The 21,323-nt window shown below is 51.9% G+C and overlaps 2 protein-coding genes across 2 annotated transcripts in view; one reads left to right on the top strand and one right to left on the bottom strand.

The window, feature by feature from the left end:
* LOC309890910 (olfactory receptor 14A16-like) overlaps positions 1 to 5,632 on the bottom strand; it is a gene marked incomplete at both ends in the record, with an annotated part of 30,186 nt that extends 24,554 nt beyond the window's left edge. Inside the window, one exon of the mRNA XM_082785301.1 lies at positions 5,463 to 5,632. Within this exon, the coding sequence (XP_082641427.1) occupies positions 5,463 to 5,632 (170 nt within the window). The remainder of the gene's footprint in view (positions 1 to 5,462) is intronic.
* A 12,820-nt stretch (positions 5,633 to 18,452) lies between these two features.
* Positions 18,453 to 19,397, top strand: LOC309890909 (olfactory receptor 14C36-like; the record flags this gene model as incomplete). The annotated part of the gene is made up of 1 exon (XM_082785300.1): positions 18,453 to 19,397. One exon carries the CDS (start codon positions 18,453 to 18,455, stop codon positions 19,395 to 19,397), a length of 945 nt encoding a protein of 314 aa, XP_082641426.1.
* Between the last annotated feature and the right edge of the window lie 1,926 nt (positions 19,398 to 21,323).

Below are 21,323 nucleotides of genomic sequence, written 5' to 3'. Positions count from 1 at the left end.
AGCCTGTGGTGAGCAGAGTTCCTCCAAGAGCTCATTGCAGGAGGAATATCCTATCCAGAGCCTGCATGACTCAATAACTACAGTCCCATTTGGGTCAACGGGGAAACAGTCAGTAGAGTTTATGAGAACTGAAAAATAGTTCATCTGACCCAAATTCTGAGCTGGATGATATACAGAGGTGCCTACAGTGCTGCCAGGCTTTGAACCAGCACTGACAAGGGATCGCACAATGCTCATCACTCTGTCCTAGTCGTGCTACCTCTATATCCAAACTGAGAGCTTTTTTTTCTGATACTTTTAGGAGGGTAATAATTGCCTGATGTGATATTATACCCCTTGGGTCATCTCTCATCTTGTGGGGCTCCAGTCACTGCCTACCCTGGGCAGCTGCTGCTCATGAAGATAGCCTGGCCTTTCTACACATCTCCACATTCCTCTGCTGGAGGATGTCCTCTGTCCTGCCACATGTGGGACAGCCTTGGAGAAGTACTTCAGTGACCATTCTCCATTTCCACTGCCAACAGACACTGATGGGTAACTTTTAAATCCTACCTTTGGTCTTTCACATCTCGGAGTATGATGACGAGCCTTTTTTTCTCTGGAGCAGCAGGCTGTCGTGGTTTAACCCGGCTGGCAGCTAAACACCACGCAGCCGTTCGCTCACCCTCCCCCCTCCCTCTCTGGGACGGGGGAGAGAAATGGAAAGTGAAGCCCGTGAGTTGAGATAAAGACAGTTTAATAAGACAGGAAAATAATAATAATAATAATAATACAATGATGATAATAGTACTACTAATAATAATATGTACAAACAAGTGATGCACAATGCAATTGCTCACCACCCGCTGACCGATGCCCAGCTTAACCCCGAGCAGTCCGGCCCCCCTCCCCCGGCTAGCCACCCATATATATTGTTTAGCATGACGTCAGATGGTATGGAATACCCCTTTGGCTAGTTCGGGTCACCTGTCCTGGGTCTGTCCCCTCCCAGCTCTTACTGCACCCCCAGCCTGCCTGTTGGCAGGACAGAGCAAAAGTCTGAGGTGTCCTTGGCTTGGTATAAGCACTGCTCTGCAACAATTAAAACATCGGGGTGTTATCAGCACTCTTCTCATCCTAAGCCAAAACACAGCATTCCACCAGCTACTAGGAAGAAAATTAATTCTGTTCTAACTGAAACCAGGACACAGGCCTTCTGGGGTACAGCTGCTTGTATTGGGTTTACGTGGCAATGGTTTGGTAGCAGTGGTGCTGTAGTGTTGGCCTCTGTTAGAAGGGTGCAGAAGCTGCCCCCTGCCAGGTAAGAGCCCGTTCCACATGGCTCCAAAAGTGACCCATCACTGACCAAAGCTGAGTGAATGGGCAATACTAGTTGCAACTCTGTAAGAGGATATTTAAGAAAGGAGAAATACTGCTCTGAAACAGCAGCTGGGAGAGAGGAGTGAGAAAATGTAGAAAGAAACAGCCCTGCACACACCCTGGTCAGCGCAGAAGGAGGGCAGGAGGGGATCTAGGCACCAGAAGAGAAGTTCCCCTGAAGACTATGGAGAGGCCCCTGGTGGAGCAGGCTGTCCCCCTGCAGCCCAAGGGTCCCACATGGAACAGATCTCCATGCTGCAGCCCGTGGAGGAGCCCTCGGCGGAGTAGGTGGATGTGGCCTGGAGGAGTCTGCGGCCCATGGAGAGGCCCTGTAGGAGCTGCAGCCTTTAGAGAGGAGCCCACACAGGAGTGGGGGTCAGGGGGCAGCTGCCACCCATGGGGGACCGTGCTGGAGCAGTTTGCTCCTGACAGATAGATGCTGTGGTATGGACCATATTGGAGCAGTTCTTGAAGAGCTTCTGACTGTGAAAAGCCCATGCAGGATCAGTTTGGGAAGTACAGAATCCCATGGGAGGGACCCCACACTGGAGCATGGGCAGAGAGTGTTCATGAAGGAGCAGCGGAGATGAAGTGTCATGGACTGACCGCAGCTCCCATTGCCCGTTATCCTGAGCTAATCAGGGGGAGGAGGAAGAAGACGGTGGATGGTCTTTTGCTTTTAGTTTCTCACTGTTCTAGTCTGCTAGTAACACTCAATAAATTATCTTAATCTCCCTGCATTAAGTATGCTTTGCCTGTGACTGCAATTGGTGAGTGATCTGCCTATTCAGCATATCAGTCCCTGGAAACTTATGGAGAAGATGATTTTTGAAGTCATTGAGGTGCACCTGGGGGACAATGCAGTCATTGGTCCCAGCCAACATAGGTTCATGAGGGGTAGGTCCTGCCTAACAAATTTGATTTCCTTTTATGATAAGATCACCCATCTCGTTGACCAAGGGAAACAAGCTGATGTGATTTTTTTGGACTTCAGCAAGGCTTTTGACCCAGTTTCCCATAGGATCCTACTGGACAAAATGCCCAGCATACAACTTAACAAAAACATCATACGATGGGTGATGGGCAAGGCCCAAAGAGTTGTGATAAATGGGGCCACATCTGGCTGGTGGATGGTCACTAGTGGGGTCCCTCAAGGCTCCATTTTAGGGCCAGTCCTCTTCATTGTCTTTATAAATGATTTAGGACTAGAAAGTGTTCTGAGCAAATTTTCTGATGACACCAAACTTGGGGGAGTTGTGGACTCAGATGAGGGTGGAAAGGCCTTGCAGAGAGATCTGGACTGATTGGAGAGCTGGGCGATCACCAACCACATGAAGTTTAACAAAGACAAGTGCCGGGTCCTGCACCTGGGATGGGGCAACCCTGGCTATACATACAGACTGGGCGATGAGACGCTAGAGAACATCCCCGCAGAGAGGGATCTGGGGGTTGTGGTTGACAGCAAGTTGAATATGAGCCAGCAGTGTGCCCTGGCAGCCGGGAAGGTCAACCGTACCCTGGGATGCATCAAGCACAGTTATGGGAGGTGATTGTCCTGCTCTACTCTGCACTGCTCCGTCCTCCCCTCGAGTACTGTGTGCAGTTCTGGGCACCACAGTACAAGAAGGACATTAAACTGTTGGAGAGTGTCCAGAGGAGGGCGACAAAGATGGTGAAGGGCCTAGAGGGGAAGACATATGAGAAACAGCTGAGGTTACTGGGCCTGTTCAGCCTGGAGAAGAGGAGGCTGAGGGGGGACCTCATCGCGGTCTACAACTTTCTCGCGAAGGGGAATGGAGAGGCAGGTGACCTATTCTCTGTAAACAGCAGTGATAGGACACGTGGGAATGGTGGGGCAGGGGAAGTTTAGACTGGACGTCAGGAAGAGGTTCTTCAGTGAGAGGGTGGTTGCACACTGGAACAGGCTCCCCAGGGATGTAGTCACTGCACCAAGCCTGTCTGAATTTAAAAAGCGATTGGACTGTGCACTTAATCACATGGTCTAAACTTTCGGGCAGACCTGTGTGGTGCCAGGAGTTGGACTTGATGATCTTTATGGGTCCCTTCCAACTCGGAATATTCTATGATTCTATCATTCTATCCCTTAAATCAGCCCTGGAGCCCTTTTCCATTCCGTTTTCTCCATCTGTGCCTTTGAGGATGGGGGGTGAAAGTGTGGCATTGTGGAGTTGAGCTGCCCATTGTTGTGAAACCACAATACCACTTGGCCACGTTATTGGCACCAGCTTTGAAAAAAGAGAAACAGATTCAGGCAATTCATAGGGGAGATCATGTTTTATTAAATAGATGGTAAGAGAGAGAAAATACTGACATACAGACAGACAAAGTAACATAATAAACAGAGCAGTCTTATTCCTCCCTGTACACTAGAGAAATACAATTTTTATTCAGGAACTAATGAAAGGAAATGACACTGAAGATAAAAGTAAGAATATATAACGATAATGAAACAAATACTCAGGAAATCATTTGTAGAGAAAAAGGGCAAGCTTATCAATTTTCAGAAACATCCATGAAATCTTTTTCCTAACAGCACCCTTGAGCTCCCGGTTCCTCGTACTGTAGATGAGGGAGTTCACTGCTGGGGGCACCACTGAGTGAGTATAGAACGGCCACCACCAGATACAGTGATGGGGAGAAGATGAAGGGGGGCTTCAGGTATGCAAAAGTTCCAGTGCTCATAAACAGGGAGACTACAGCCAAGTGAGTGAGGCACGTGGAAAAGATTTGTTCCATCCCCGCTCAGAGGGAATCTTCAGCACAACCCTAAAGATCTGCACATAAGACAACATGATGAATACAAAACACCCCCAAACCAGAAAACAATGAAATCAGAGAACCAGAAAACAACCACGGAATAATGAAAACAAAACATCCAAAGGCCAAAAAGGAACAAACTATGAGAAGCTCAGCTTCCCTGAGGTAGGAGTGTGAGCAGGAGAGCTTGAGGATTTGGGTGATTTCACAGAAAAACTGGTCCACAGCATTGCCTTGGCAGAGGGGCAGGACATTATGGTAAGAATAGAATATTCTGCTGGTACCTAGAAAACAAACAGAAAAACCTGTGCAGCACATCCTGCATAGGAGATGGCTCTGGTGTCCCACAGGGAATAGGTCATGCCTTTGGTGAGAGTGGTGAAGATGTACCCCAGGTCTAAGAACAGCAGAAGCACAAACAATACAAAACATAATAATTACAAAAAAGAAAAAAAAAAAGAAAAAAAAGAAAAAAAAAAGAAGTATGTTAACATAAAACAAGGAAACACAAGGCTAGAATGGGATATATTGAGAGTCACTTTGGGAGAGAGATGAGAACTTTATGATTACTGAAAAATATCTGTAATAACACATTCAAAAGGGCGTTCTTTAGCTCCTGGTTCCTCATGCTGTAAATGAGGGGGTTCACTGCTGGGGGCATCACTGAGTACAAAATTGTAATCACTAGATCCAGAGATGGTGAGGAGATGGAAGGGGACTTGAAGCCGGCAAATGCAGCAGTGCTTATAAAAACAGAGACCACAACCAGGTGAGGGAGGCATGTAGAAAAGGCTTTGTGCTGTCCCTTCTCAGAGGGCATCCTCAGCACAGCCCTGAAGATCTGCATGTAGGAAAAAAGAATGAAAGCAAAACAACCCCAAAATACAAAACCACTAAATGTGAGAAGCCCAACTTCCCTGAGGTAGGAGTCTGAGCAGGAGAGATTGAGGATCTGGGGGACTTCACAGAAGAACTGGTCCACAGCATTGCCTTGGCAAAGGGGCAGGGAAAATGTATTGGCAGTGAGTAGCAGAGCATGGAGAACCCCACTGCCCCAGGCAGCTACTGCCATCTGGGCACAAGATCTGCTGCCCAGGAGGATCCCGTAGTGCAGGGGCTTGCAGATGGCAATGTAGCGGTCGTAGGCCATGACAGTGAGAAGAAAATACTCCGCTGAGATCAAAAAGACAAACAGAAAGACCTGTGCAGCACATCCTGAGTAAGAAATGGCCCTGGTGTCCCAGAGGGAATTGGCCATGGCTTTGGGGACAGTGGTGGAGATGCAGCCCAGGTCAAGGAGGGCGAGGTTGATGAGGAAGAAGTACATAGGTGTGTGGAGGTGGTGGTCGCAGGCTATGGCAGTGAGGATGAGGCCGTTGCCCAGGAGGGCAGCCAGGTAGATGCCCAGGAAGAGCGTGAAGTGCAGGAGCTGCAGCTCCCGTGTCTCTGCAAATGCCAGCAGGAGGAACTCGGTGATGGAGCTGCTGTTGGACATCTGATCCTCCTGGGAATAGGGATCTGCTGCCTCTGAATAAGGAGGCCTGTCCAAGAAGGAAGAAGGGTTTAAATTCTAGGGTAGACCTCTGTAAGGAAAACCTACTCTGTTTCTTATAGTAACCTGAAAAAAAAAATTGCCTCTTCACTTTCAGGAAAACTGGTTCTCTGTTTGATATCAAACCGATGCTTCAGGAGTCAAGGGACTCTGCAGGAGATGTTCCTGCCCTAGAGCAGTATACAAATGGAACACGGCGTGATCTCAGATGAAGTGTGCTTCGCAAAACTAGGAGTTTATCAGAACTCTTTTTCGAAATACATCCAAATGCAGAGCAAGGGTTTTTGCATGTTTTGGTTTGTTTCTTTACACTTGTCAATTGTACTGCCCACCTGTGGACATCTTGGGTCCTGTGAGGCAAAGAGACAGTCCCCCAAGGCAGAGTGGGGGCAGCTGGTATATCCAGCAGTCCTGGTCTCAGCTGCTCTGTACAGGCACCTCTGGAGGATGGTCATACTCAGGTGTTCCCCTGAAAAGAACCTGGATGCTGCTGAGAGCAGAGGAATCCAGGTTCAAAGGGCAGATCTCTTAACCCCTCATCCATCTCATTGTACCTGAGGAGGGTCTCAGCTCTCTGCTCTTCACCACGGACACGGAGGGATCACAGCAGCTGCCCGCATTCAGCCATGCAGCAGCATTTGTATGGCCTTAGGACTGATGTGTCTTCTCCATGGGGCTGCTAGATAACACAGAGCTGCTAGGACAGAGCTGTGCCCTTGTGCATTGCAGCCTGCAGCCCAGCAGAAGTCCTGATGACACTATGGCTGGAGGTGTAAGGTGCGAGAGAAATGAAAGGAGGGGGTTGCTCCAGGGAAGGTGTCTCCAGTGCAAGGATGGCAGGGAGATGCCCAAATCCCTTCTGCCATGGAGACACTGGGAGCATCTCCCTCTCACTCGCTACCCATGGCTGTGCTGACTGCAGCTGTCCCTGCCTGCAGCTGGGTCTCTGTCCCCACACCTCCTGCCTGCATCTCACAGCACCCATCCCACCCGCTGGGTGCTCAGCTCTGCCCTGCAGACACCTCCTGGCAGCAGGGCTCTGCCCAGGGGCAGCTCGCTGGGGGCACATCCTAGATACCAGCTCACACACACCCTGCTGACACTGCACAGGTGCTGGAGCTTTCTATGGGCTGAGGGGCAGGAAAGGGACTTGCTGGGGGTCATTGCAAACTCCTTAGGATGCCTTAGGACTGTCAGGCTTTTCTAGAAATTAACATTATATTTTGCTATTTCTACTGAGCCAAAAAGAGAAAACTGAAAGCAGAGGCTAAAGAAAGATGAGAGTGAAGTTCCCTTTGAAATTCCCTTGATTTGATGTGGAGCTGTGAGCAGGCTGCCCCAGGCACCAGCCCACTGCCAGCAGCAGGACCCTGCCCTGCCGGGGGGGCTCCTTCCACCCACAGCTTCTCCCCGCAGCGCCCTGGGCAGCTCCCCGGGCAGGCTGAGTGCTGAGCCTGGCAGGCGGCAGAGGCCCTGGCCTGGCACAGAGCCCCTGGGGCACAGCAGGGACCCTGCTCTGCACCACAGCCCTGGACACCCCTTTCAGCAACCTGGCTGCAGAGCCTGCTGCCAGCCTATGAAAAGAGAGCACTCAGGGCCTGTCCTATCTGACATTTCCTTCTGCCACAGACTTACCCTGTAATGTGCTGCAAGCATTCATTTCCCATCGAGCTTTCAGTATCCCTTCAATTCACGCAGCCCGTAACCTCTATCTCCCTTCTCTCCCCTCCCAGTGCCAGCCACAGGCAGTGCCCCCAGCCCTGCTGCACTGTGCACAGGAGCTGCACCTGGGCAGAGCTGTCCCTCTGCAGCACTGCCCGCTTGCCACGAGCTCCCCTTGGGCCCAGGAGCCCGGCCCAGCTCAGCAGCAGAGGCCCAGCCCAAGGCCTCCCTTGCTCTGCCCCCCACCAGGCTCCCTGCACATGGCCCTGGGGCTGCAGGGGAACCTGCTGGGAAACAGCCTGAAGGAATCCCTGGGGCTCCAGCCCTCACCTGGGCAGACACACTTCCTGACAGTAGGCTCTTTTCTCTTAGCACAAAAACAATTGTCTGTAGCAGTCTTTTCTTCTCTTCCCAGTTGATGGTGGGACACCCAGACATGGTCATAAAAGTAATTCCTTTAACCCCCTGCTTCAGGAAGGGATTCAGCAGAGTCAGTTAACCCAACATCTCATGTTGGGTTTTTGTCCTGGGGCAGCTGGAATGGGACTCAGATCCCTCCCATGCCTGGCACAAACCCATGGGAGCTGGGATTCCTCTGCACTCAGTTTAAGTGTGCATAACATGGGCAGCTGCAGATGAGCTCCTTGTCTCATCTCCAGGATCATTAATGGAGATGGAGGAAATCAGAGGGTTGCAAACACCTGGTGACATGTCAGGGGGCAGAGGTACGTGCAGGCATCTGCGAGCTCTCATGGAGGTACCATGAGGGACAGGGCAGCACCTGGGGGCATCCCCTTGGAGGCTGGTGGGGAGTGCCTTTGGCCAGCTAAAATGACAGCAAATGCACCCATTTTGGACAACTAAACCTGTCCCTCCTTGGTAGGCTCAAGGCAGCCTGTAGAGGCATCCACCTGACCCAATGGAGAACTGTGCCACACAGAGAGCTGAGTCTCTCTCTCCCTCTTCTCTATCTGGTTTTCCCTCCATCTCCAGGGACTGTAACGGCACTTGTCTCATGGACATCCCTACATTGCCTAATGAAATTCAGGGCAGCTGCTCTATTTAATAGCCAATTCCAGGCCTGCAGTGCTACCCGAGATGCCAGCAGTGCCCAGTACCACTGGAGCATGGAGCTGACACAGGCAGCAAAGGACCCACAGGACAGCTCTGGTCATTCACAGCTGGTACTTAACGGGCACCCCTGAGGGCATCTCTGACAGACCTGGTGCTTATGAGCAAGTGACAGCTTCTCAGAGTGCCAAGGTCTGTCCCACCTCTATTCGGTAGAGGCAGGCAGTGCATAGATATGAGGCACATCACACTGGGCCAGGGAAATCCTCGATGTGAGTACAGACTAGGAGAAGAACTCACTGAGAGCAGGCCTGCAGAGAGGGACTTGGGGGTTCGGGTGTATGCAAGGCCCAGCATGAGCTAGCAGTGAGCTCTTGCAGCCCAGAAGGCCAACTGCATCCTGGGCTGCATCAACAGATGAGTGGCCAGCAGGTCAAGGGAAGTGATGATCCCCACTCTGCTCTGCCTGGGTGAGGCCCAACATGGTGTGCTGTTTCCAGGACTGCAGCTCCCAGCACAAGAAGGGTTTGGATCTGTTAGAATAGGTCCATTTTCTGTCCTAATAAACTGTCTTTATCTCAACCCACATGCTTTCATTTCTTTCTGCTTCTCTCCCCCATCCCAGAGACAGAGGGGGGTGAGTGAGCGAATGGTTCTGTGGAGCTTAGCTGCCAGATGGGTCAAACCACAACACCCACACTTAAAATGACTGTTGGGACCCTGAGAAACTCATGCTGGGTCATGTGTGACAAACTCAGACTGACTCTAGAGCAGGTGACTTCGAGTGGCTGTGACAGATCCCAACATCTTGCTCCAGTCTGGGAATATGTCCCCTTCCAACTAGGGAAATTAGAAGGCATTAATATGAACACAACCAACACAGGTTCATCTGAAGTGAGAGCCCCAGCCCAGGACCAATGGAGTGAAGGTCCCTGGGCACAACTGCAGCAAGACTTTGCAAGACGTCTGCCAGTGACAGCTCGAAACACCAAATGCATCTTGGTGGTAGTAGGTCCTTTTGGCACATGGGCAGATGTCCTCCCTGGCAAAACCACCACGGAGGCCACCACTGCAAAGCTGAGTGCTGAGCCTGGCAGGCGGCAGAGGCCCTGCCCTGGCACATGGCCCTGGGGCTGCAGGGGAACCTGATGGGAAATGGCCTGAAGTAATCCTTGGGGTTTCTTCCCTCCCCTGCCACACACTCTTTTTGGAAGCATGCTAATTTCTCCTTATAGGCTTGGTATCAACTTTCTTTATCCTGTTTCTTGGCCCTCTTTACAAGCAGGACACATAACCCAGATGTGCCCCAATGCCCTCACCCTGGGGCACAGGCAGGAGGAGCTGGATCCCAATCTGTTGTCACAGGGCTGGGACATTGATAGAAGAGCTGCTGAGGTGTCAGGGGACATGGCCCTCAGCTTGGGGTGCTGTGCTGGATAGGGACATATGGATGGGGGGATGAACAACAGGATATTGTCCTCCATTTGAAGGAGCCACTCCTCTATGGAATGGGCAGCAGGTTGGCGGAGCACTTGGATGAGGGTCAAAATGTCAGTTAGTCAGGGTGACAGCATGGCAGGAGGTAAATCTCTGCAGTCAGGCTGAAGAATTGGGGAAAGTCTTATAGAAGCCATTGGAGTAAGTTGAGTGCAATGACCCCATGTCATACTGGGGGCCTTTAATCACTGAGTGTCACAGGACAGTGACAGTGCTCTGTGCAAACCTTCCAACTGTTTTCTATGGGTTCTTGGAGACAGCTTCTGTGCACAGGTGCCAGATGGGCCAACCTAGCTGATGTTCACCAGGATCTGGGACTTGCAAACATGAAAAATTGTGTCTTGACACTCCTCTTGAAAAATGCATGTTGTAGTCCAGCTGCTTTTCAGCACATGGAAAGAGATGAGGTTTCATCAGGTACATCAGTGTGCAGTACAGTCAGGGGCTGTAGTCCTGCCTTCAGCATGTCACAGGTCTCCTGAAATGAGAGAGCTTAGATCCTAAATCAGGATGGGTTCCTCCTCCACTGTGGACACCAAGGCACAAGTGGTTTGCTGCAGGCAGATCTGGCAGCCCAGCTGCAAGGGGCAGGCTGCCACTCCACCTCAGCCTCTTCTGTGGTCTCCACCTCCTCTGAAGGCCCAAAGCCGTGGGCCATGGGGAGGCTGTGGCAGCCTACAGGAGAGCATGGCATCCATCCTAGACCATTCTCCCCACTCCCCTTTTTGTCTGCAGCGCTGCCCTACTCCTCTCTCTCATCATGACATGTTGAGGGTACGTCTGCCCTTCCCTCGTGTACCACCTCTGCCTCCTGCATGGCAGACTGGGGGATGGTGCTGAGGCCCTGGCATGTACCCCAATTCACTCTGTAAAACCCATCTTTCTTTCAGAAGTGAGTTCTATGCAGTGAAAAGTTCAGGCACACCGAGGGGCTGTTCCATCCCAGGTGCCTTTGCTCCCATCTTTTGAAAAATCCAAGCCCCAGGACAAGCCTCAAACCCAAACATCTTGGAATGGTTCCCAACAGCAAAAGCATGTTGGTATAAGGGGACCGTAGTGGTATCTCCAGGGCTCCACTTCCTTTATTCCATGGCCTTTGCCGCCATTTGGAGATGTCCCTGATCTGTTCCTGATCCCAAAAAGAACTGGGCAGAAGGAAAGTGACAGTTTCTCAGGACAAGAAGGGAAATCTCTCATGTCTCTCCTGAGCTGTGCCATCTCCATGCTGCTGACCTCACAGGCCTTGAAATGACACAGGCTGATGTCACAGGGGGTGCACTGCATCACCAGGATATCGTCACTGGAGCAGTGGCAGTACTGGCACTTCCCTGCAAGGCCTGGTCCCTGCTGGGCACTGCTTGGGTGCTCCCTACCGCTGTCCTTCTGTGGCTAGGAGTAGGGTCAGCAGGCAGCAAGCTTGCACTGGGCAACCCTCGATGACGGGCGGAGGAGCAGGGGCACCTTGCAGAGGAGCTGTGGTTGAGGAGCCAGGGCGGGCATCCCTTTTCCTGAGCTGAGGGCCAGCAGTAAGTGAGATGGAGGGCTGCTGGAGCGTGACCATCGCCTCTGTCCTTACTTCCCTGTTCCCAGTGTTCCTACACCTCTCCCACAAAGGTAAGGGTGTCAGGAGTCCCTTCCCAAGATCTGTCACATGGGCTGTCAGCTGCCCAAAGCTGCAAGTCCTGGGCTTTGGAGGGAGGCTGGACAAGGCTGGTGGCTTCTGTTTTGAGACTCCTGCCTGAGTGTCCCTCTGAGCTCAGGGGACAATGTGGCAGCCAGGACTCCTGGGTCCTGACGCTAGGGATGCCCTTATCCCTAGGCCTTCTCTAGGCATACCTCCTTGCTATGGGGGACAATCCAGGGCCAGGTTTCCCTGGGAGCTGGCGCCTCTTTGGGATGTGACTCTGGGAGGAAAAACATTATAGAATCATGGAATGTCCTGGGTTGAAAAGGACCTTAAAGATCATCTACTTTCAATCCCCCTGCTCCGGGCAGGGTTGCCAACTACTAGAGCAGAATGCCTAGAGCTGCATCCAGGTGGCCTTCAATGCCTCCAGGGATGGAGCATTCACAACCTCTCCGGGCAACATGTTCCAGTGCCTCACCACCCTCTGAGTGAAAAAAGGTCTCCTAATTTCTAGTCTAAACCTCCCCTCTCTTACTTTAAAACCATTCCCCCTTGTCCTATCACTACCAACACATATGAACAGGCATTTCCCCCTCCTGTTTATACACTCCCTTCGCGTACTGGAAGGCCACAATGAGGTCTTGGCAGAGCCTTCTCTTCTCCAAGCTAAACAAGCCCAGTTCCCTCAACCTTTCTGCACAGGAGAGGTGCTCCAGCCCTCTGATCATCTGCGAGGCCCTCCTCTGGATCCGTTCCAAGAACTCCACATCCTTCTTGTGCTGGGGGCCTCAGGCCTGTACGCAGTGTTCCAGGTGGGGTCTCACAAGAGCAGAGTAGAGGGGGACAATCACCTCCCTCTCCTTGCTGGCCATTTTTAATGCAGTCCAGGACACAGTTGGCCTTCCAGGCAACAAGCACACACTGCTGGCTCATGTGCAGCTTCTCGTCCAGCAGGACCCTCAAGTCCTTCTCTACAGGGCTGTTCTCAAGTTCTCCTTTGCCCATTCTATATAAATACCTGGGATTGCCCCAGCCCAAGTGCAACACCTTGCACTTGGCCTTGTTGAGCCTCATTAGGTTCTTATGGGCCCACTTCTCCAGCCTGTCCAGGTCCCTCTGGATGGCATCCGTTCTCTCTATTGTATCAACTGCACAGCTCAGCTTGGTGTCATCTGCAAACTTGCTGAGGATTCACTGGATTCCATCATCTGTGTCATTGATAAAGATGTTGAAGAGCACCAGCTCCAAGACCGACCCTTGAGGGACACCACTTGTGAGCAGCCTCCACCCAAACATAGAACCATTGACTACAACTGTTTGGCTGCGACCAGCCAACCAATTATTGATCCACCTAACAGTCCATCCTTCAAATCCATTCCTCTCCAATTTAGAGAGATAAATGTGGTGAGGGACCATATCTAATGCTTTGCTCGAGTCCAGGTAGATGATATTCGTAGCCCTTCCTTTCTCCACTGTGGTGTAAATGCCTGAAGTAACTAGGAAAATAAAACCAACATTCACATTTTTAAGGAAAAGGTACAGCATTGAAGAGGCTTTCAGGGTAGGGCATAACTGCATTATCTGAGCGTTCCCTAGGCTCCCAACCTTTGATGCTATCGCGCTGGGGAAACTTGGTGTGCTAGCTCTAAGGAACAGCACGGAGCGTAGAGTGGAGTGGAGACACCACGGCTAGGCTCTGTAATCAGGTGGGACCTCGATTGTTCTTGTGCACAAAGCTGCACTTTTTGCCACCCTAAGCCAAAGACCTGTCATGTTTTGACAAATGCTGTACCCTAGTGTACTTTTTGCTCATTATAATATCATTATAATACCAAAACACACCTCCATCCCAAAAGCTACCCGCCTCCAAGGTGCGACCACCCCTCACTGAGCATGTGCTCTGAATTTCTCAGAGCCTATTACTTTAAACGGAGATGGGAAAACTTTACACCAATCATAACTAAGATATGCTTGACTAGAGCCACTCAAGCTCCACCTAAAAGATAGAAAATAATATAAATTGGCCCAAGAGAGAGGGGATGTTAGGGAAGATACCACCATCAGGGGAGATACCATCCCGAGGAAATACAACATCCTTAGGACCTCCTGACTCCTGGGATCAGTCGACGGGCTGAGCCTCTCTTCCCCCCCCATTGGGACACCTTTGGGTGAGATCTGAATACTTGCTTATAAATATCTATAGAGTCTTTGATCCTTTTAATGTTTTTATTTCTAGGCTGCACACCTGTGACACCTGTAAACACCTGTAACATCTGTAACATCTATAACACCTGTAACATCTATAACACCTACAACACCTATAACACCTGTAACATCTGTAACACCTATAACACCTGTGTATTTTATGCATACTAGCTTGCTTTTGCAGACAGTCACTATTGCCGGCAATCCAAAAGAACCTGATTATCTGTTGCTGTAATAAACCATACTTGATTGCATTGTGATAACTCTCATTAAGTGCAACGAGGGTGAGGGTGGTTATCCGTGATAGTTCAGTGTTCTGAATCTAACCAGACCCCCAGGCGGTTAATGCATTTTTGGTGAATGTCCGAATGGACCCCCAGACCGTTAATGCGTTGATGGTGAATGTCTGACTGGAACCCCAGACGGTTAATGTGTTTTTGCTGAATGTCCGACTGGTTCAGTACCCTGAATCTGACCGGGCCCATAACGGTTAATCAGCTACACCCCTTAACGCCACATCCACTGATGCCATCACTCCATCATAGAAGGCCACCAGATTGGCTAGGCAAAATCTGCCTTTGGTGAAACCATGCTGGCTGTCTCAGATCACCTCTTTATCTCATGCATGCCTTCAGATGTGTTCCAGAAGGGACTGCTCCTTGATGTTCCCAGGCACAGCGACGAGGCTCACCAGCTTGTAGTTCCCCAGCTCTTATGTTCTCCCTTTCTTAAAAATGGGAGTCATGTTTCCCTTTTTCCAGTCACTGCGGGCTTCACCCAACAGCCATGATTTTTCAAATTATGATGGAGAGCGGCTCAGCAACCACATCAGCTGTCTCTACACCTCCAGATGACACCCCTGTATTCCTCCTAGGCTATACAACCCTGCTTCTACTTCTGTGCATTTCCCTCTTTTCCCTCAGTTTAAGCAGCAGGTCCTTGCTCAGTCATGCCGGTTGCCCACCTCCTCTGCTCGAAGTGTCCTTCACTCTGCTCACAGTGTTTGTCTTAGCTCATGGGTGAACTGACCAGAAGGACAGCGGTAGGGAGCACCCAAGCAGTGCCCAGCAGGGACCAGGCCTTGCAGGGAAGTGCCAGCACTGCCACTGCTCCAGTGACGATATCCTGGTGATGCAGTGCACCCCCTGTGACATCAGCCTGTGTCATTTCAAGGCCTGTGAGGTCAGCAGCATGGAGATGGCACAGCTCAGGAGAGACATGAGAGATTTCCCTTCTTGTCCTGAGAAACTGTCACTTTCCTTCTGCCCAGTTCTTTTTGGGATCAGGAACAGATCAGGGACATCTCCAAATGGCGGCAAAGGCCATGGAATAAAGGAAGTGGAGCCCTGGAGATACCACTACGGTCCCCTTATACCAACATGCTTTTGCTGTTGGGAACCATTCCAAGATGTTTGGGTTTGAGGCTTGTCCTGGGGCTTGGATTTTTCAAAAGATGGGAGCAAAGGCACCTGGGATGGAACAGCCCCTCGGTGTGCCTGAACTTTTCACTGCATAGAACTCACTTCTGAAAGAAAGATGGGTTTTACAGAGTGAATTGGGGTACATGCCAGGGCCTCAGCACCATCCCCCAGTCTGCCATGCAGGAGGCAGAGGTGGTACACGAGGGAAGGGCAGACGTACCCTCAACATGTCATGATGAGAGAGAGGAGTAGGGCAGCGCTGCAGACAAAAAGGGGAGTGGGGAGAATGGTCTAGGATGGATGCCTTGCTCTCCTGTAGGCTGCCACAGCCTCCCCATGGCCCACGGCGTTGTGCCTGCAGAGAAGGTAGAGACCACAGAAGAGGCTGAGGTGGAGGGGCAGCTTGCCCCTTGCAGCTGGGCTGCCAGATCTGCCTGCAGGAGACCATTTTTGTCTGTGTCCACAATGGAGGAGGAACCCATCCTGATTTAGGATCTAAACTCTCTCATTTCAGGAGACCTGTGACATGCTGAAGGCAAGACTACAACCCCTGACCGTACTGCACACAGATGTACAAAGAAATGGATTCCTTCCTGAAAAGGAGAAATGAGCCTACTGTTAAGAAGTGTGTGTGCCAGGTGAGGGAGAGAAGCTGAGGGATTCCTTCAGGCTGTTTGCCAGCAGGTTCCCCTGCAGCCCCAGGGCAATGTGCAGGGCGCCTGGTGGGGGGCAGAGCAAGGGAGGCCTTGGGCTGGGCCTCTGCTGCTGAGCTGGGCTGGGCTCCTGGGCCCAAGGGGAGCTCGTGGCAAGCGGGCAGCGCTGCAGAGAGACAGCTCTGCCCAGGAGCAGCTCCTCTGCACAGTGCGGCAGGCCTGGGGGCACTGCCTGCAGAGACAAAGTGCTTAAAGACAGGGAGAAGTGGAAGAACACATGGAACTCCCTGCGGGATAAGACTTCGCAGCCGTGCACCCGGTAAGTCTCTGGCTGGAGGGCAATGCAGCCACAGTTCGTGGAGGCAGGAGAAGCTGGGGGTGCAGGCAGGGGTGTCCAGGGCTGTGGTGCAGAGCAGGGTCCCTGCTGTGCCCCAGGGGCTCTGTGCTGGGCCAGGGCCTCTGCTGCCTGCCAGGCTCAACACTCAGCCTGCCCGGGGAGCTGCCCAGGGCGCTGCGGGGAGAAGCTGAGGGTGGAAGGAGCCCTTCCGGCAGGGCAGGGTCCTGCTGCTGGCAGGAGGCTGCTGCCTGGGGCAGCCTGCTCACAGATCCACAGCACACCAAGGGAATTTCAAAGGGAACTTCACTCTCATCTTTCCTTAGCCTCTGCTTTCAGTTTTCTTTTCGGCTCAGTGTCGTGGTTCCGCTCGAGTGGGCAGCCGAGCTCCACCACAGCCGCTCTCTCACTCCCCCTCCTCAAAGAGGAATGGGGAGAAAATATGTGAAAAGGGCTCAAGGATTGAGATAAGGATGAGAAAATCATGCAATAATTATTGTAACGGGCAAAACAGACTCGGCATAAGGAGATAGTAAGATTTATTGCCTATTACTAACAAGTGAGAGAAGTGAGAAAACAAAGGAAAAAAGAAAAAAACAAAAGCACCTTCCCCCCCATCCACCCTCTTCCACCTCCTCCCCCCGAGCGGTGCAGGGGAACGGGGGAATGGGGGTTATGGTCAGTCTACAGCATTTCTTCTCTGCCGCTCCTTCTCGGTCACTCTCGTCCCCTGTGCTGTGGGGTCCCACCCACGGGATGCAGTCCTTGATGAACTGATCCGGCGTGGGCTTCCCACAGGCAGCAGCTCTTCCAGAACTGCTCCGGATATGGGTCCGTACCACGGGGTCCAACCCTCAGGAGAAAACTGCTTCAACCTGTCTCCCCCACGGGCAGCAGCTCCTGCCAGATCACCTGCTCCTGCGTGGGCTCCTCTCCATGCGTTACAGGTCCGGCCCGGAATCTGCTCCGGCAGGGGTCTTCCACAGGCAGCAGCCTCCATTGGTGCAGGGCCACCTGCTCCACCGTGGTCTCCTCCACGGGCTGCAGCGTGGAACCCTGCTCCACCGTGGTACTCCATGGGCTGCAGGGGGACATCCTGCTTCACCATGGTCCTCACCACAGGCCGCAGGGGACTTCTGCTCCGGCGCCTGGAGCACCTCTCCCCCTCCCTCTACACTGACCTTGGCATCTGCAAGGCTGTTTTCTCACTCCCTTGACTCTCCCGGCTGCTGTCTGGCACAGCGTTTTTTTTCCCTGTCTTAAATATGCTTTCACAGAGGTGCAAACAACATCGCTTATTGGCTCAGATCTGGAAAACAATGGGGCCCTTCCCAAACATGGGGCAGCTTCTAGATCTTTCTCACAGAAACCACCCCTATGGCTCCCTGCTACCAAAACCTTGCCACATAAACCCACTACAAGGACGTGACTCATAACCTCAGCAGCAGAACCTCCAGCAGAGCAGTCTCCTGAGTTCTTGTCAGTCCCTCCCTGGCCTTGCCTCCCCTGGCAGAAGCCCTCTGCTGTTTCTCACTGCTCCTACACCTATTGTTGTTTTTGGTTTATGGCTCCCTGCAGATCTGGCTTTCAGCTGTAGCTCAAGCTCTGACCCTCTTGGTCCCACCACACAGATCTGTCCTTAGGAGAAAGGTTCCCAAACCCCGTCTAAACTCTGGGGCTTGAGGCAATGCAGTCTGGAGGGAAGGAAAAAAATGAATCATTTTCCCAGACATTCTTAAGGCCACAATCATTGAGCAGTTCTATATGGGCAACTCGACTGAGCCCTAGAGGAGTTTGGCTGAGACCAGGGTAGATGGACAGACTGCCTATCCTCACTGCACTAAGGACATTCACAAAATCTCACCTGGAATGTAGGAAAAATGCCAGGGTTTTCTACCCTCAAAAAACTTAGAAGAGTTTCACACGTGCAGTTGGAAGAAATTAAACCACAAATGCCATTTGGCAATCAAGAGTGTTGAGAGTGGTAATGCTGGGAAGTCCACATACATCAGAGGTAGATTTAATCAGAGATCACTCCTGATTTCTTTATGTTTAGACCTGTAGGACCGGCGTGACTCCTCCACAGAGCACAGCAGTGTCCCCTGCTCCCAGTGGCACCTTCTTCCAGCACCATCCAAAGCTCAAGCAACAGAGCAGCAGAAAGGTCTCAGAAAGGGGAAAGTCACTGTGTGGGATTTCAGTGAGAAGTGGAGTAGGTTTTTCTCAGAGATGTCTCTCTTAATTATCACAGTCTTTTCTTCCTTGGGTAGTCCCCTTTGTCCAGGAAGATCAGATGTCCAACAGCAGCTCCATCACCGAGTTCCTCCTCCTGCCATTTGCAGACACACAGGAGTTGCAGCTCCTGCACTTAATGCTCTTCCTGGGCATCTACCTGGCTGCCCTCCTGGGCAACGGCCTCATCCTCACCACTGTAGCCTGCGACCACCGCCTCCACACCCCCATGTACTTCTTCCTCCTCAACCTCGCCCTCCTTGACCTAGGCTGCATCTCCACCACTGTCCCCAAAGCCATGGCCAATTCCCTCTGGGACACCAGGACCATTTCCTATGCAGGATGTGTTGCACAGGTTTTTCTTTTTCCTTTTCTCATGTCAGCAGATTTGTTTCTTCTCACTGTCATGTCCTATGACCGCTACGTTGCCATCTGCAAGCCCCTGCACTACGAGACCCTCCTCAGCAGCAGAGCTTGTGCCCAGATGGCAGCAGCTGCCTGGGGCAGTGGGGTTCTCCATGCTCTGCTGCACGCTACCAATACATTTTCCCTGCCCCTCTGCCAAGGCAATACCATGGACCAGTTCTTCTGTGAAATCACCCAGATCCTAAAAACCTCCTGCTCAGACTCCTACCTCAGGGAAACTGGGCTTCTCACATTCAGTGGCATTCTGGTTTTAGGGTGTTTTGTATTCATTGTGCTGTCCTATGTGCAGATCTTCAGGGATGTGCTGAGGATCACCTCTGAGCAGGGACGCCACAAAGCCTTTTCCACGTGCCTCCTTCACCTGGTCGTGGTCTCCCTGCTGGTTAGCACTGGTGTATCTGCCTGCCTGAAGCCTCCCACTATCTCCTCTACATCCCTGGACATGATAATGGCTGTTCTATATGCGGTGATTCCCCCAGCAGTGAACCCCCTCATCTACAGCATGAGAAACCAGGAGCTCAAGTGTGCCATTAGGAAAATGATGTCATGGATGTTTATCAGGATTTGCTCAGGAAATTAATTGGACCCTTCAGCAGCTATAGACTGCTTCTTTTGCTTCTTCTACACATGAATTGTGGTTTACGTCATGACAGGCTAAGCCTGGTTTTACTTCTAGATGTCTTTTTTTTTTCATTTTCCCCTTGTGATACTGTTTTCCACAAAGAAATGCCATTCTTCATCCCCTTGCACTTAAGTACCAACATATCTTGTGTGACCCTGAGGCTCTGCATAAACAAGGAGCCAGCCTGTCTGTGTATTTAAACAAAATAAATGAACCTAAAGCAAATTCTTTTTCTGGATCCCACTCTCAGCAGAGCAGAGACATAATGGGACCAGCAAACCCCTTTCTGGCTGCAGCAGCTCGGGGCAGGCTGCCCTGGCCCGTGGGCTGCAGGATCTGCCTGAGGACCCACAGGGATTGCACGGAGGGGCTGCAGGCCTCTGAGGATCTGCTGCAGAGAAGAGCAGGAGACACCACAGCAGGGTACGCTGATCTCTGTATGCTTCTGCCATGGATGTTTCCATCTGTGGGGCTGAACCCTCTATGCCCCAGGAGCTGGTGTTCCCTTCAGAGGGGCTGGGGCTGTGGTGGCAGTACCCAGAGCCCTGCAGCAGCCTGCAGTGGGCACTGCCCTGGAGCCACTGCCACTGGGCTGGGCAGAGGGCAGGGAGGTGGGCAGAGGTCAGGAAGGTGGAAGACCTGTGCTCGAGGTCTGTGTTAGGGGAACAGCCAGCTCTATTGGCCTCTGTCCTGGCCTAGAGCCCTGCAGACCTGGAGCAGGGCTGTCTGCAGAGGCCCCCATGGGACGTGGCTGGGTCAGGGCAGGGGCCATGGGCTGGAGGAGGCTGCAAAGGAAGGCCATAGCAGGAAGGGACCCTGAGGGTTCCATTGGGATTTTAATGGGGGGAGCTCCTCCCAGCCCTGAATGTGCACTGCCATGTGCGGTGCCGTGGTGGCACGGCTATGGGACCATATGTGGGGCAGTGGGGCTGGGACGATGCAGGAACAGGGCTCTGAGAGGGGCCATGAATGAGCTGGTAGGGGGTGACAGCAAGGACAGGCTCCAAAACAGGAAATTATGGCGGAGATGGAGATACGGTTTTAGCAAGGGCAGAGCTCACCTGGAATTGATGTTATCAAGAAAAGTCAAGAGCAAAGAGAAGAGCTTCTGCTGGAGCTAAGGCTCAGATTACTCACCCAGCTCACCCAGGGCTCGTCCTGAGCAAGGCGGCCACAAGCCCTGCCTGCCCTCCTGCCTGCCTCGCGCCGGCAGGTGGCTGTAGCAGAGGGGACCCCCAGCCAGCCCCTCGATGGGGCTCTGCCAGCCCCTTGCCCTCCCCTCTGCAGTGACATCATTGCTGCCCAGGGGGCTTTCTGATGTGCAGGACAATTTCAGGGAGGACAACTGCCCATGTGCCAAAAGGACCTACTACCACTAAGATGCATTTGGTGTTTCGAGCTGTCACTGGCAGAGGTCTTGCAAAGTCTTTCTGCAGTTGTGCCCAGGGACCTTCACTCCATTGGTCCTGTGCTGGGGCTTTCACTTCAGCTAAACCTGTGTTGGTTGTGGCACAAGCAAGACACCTTTTACAGATGCACTCTGCATCCTCCTTCACGGGAGGGCACCACTCCATGTCCTTTGCTCTGCTCACGGTGTTTGTCTTAGCTCACGGATGAACTGGATTACATCTGCTTGAGTCTCCTGATGCCCGAATGCACCACACAATAACTATTACTTTCCCTTACTGTGCGGATTGACCTGATGGGTCTGTTTACATTAATCCCTTTTAATTTCCCTAGTTGGAATGTAACATATTCCCAGACTGGGACAAGCAGCTGGGTTCTGCCACAGCCACTCAAAGTCGCCTATTCTTGAGTCTTTCAGCCTGAGTTTATCACACATGGACAAACATTAATATCTTCGGGTTTCAGTGGCAATTTCAA

This window comes from Aythya marila, assembly GCF_965140915.1.
Source record: "Aythya marila genome assembly, contig: HAP1_HAP1_SCAFFOLD_153, whole genome shotgun sequence".
Classification (NCBI taxonomy): Eukaryota; Metazoa; Chordata; class Aves; order Anseriformes; family Anatidae; genus Aythya; species Aythya marila.
The sequence above is the reverse complement of the archived record's forward strand: the minus strand, read 5'-3'. Positions and strand labels throughout refer to the sequence as shown.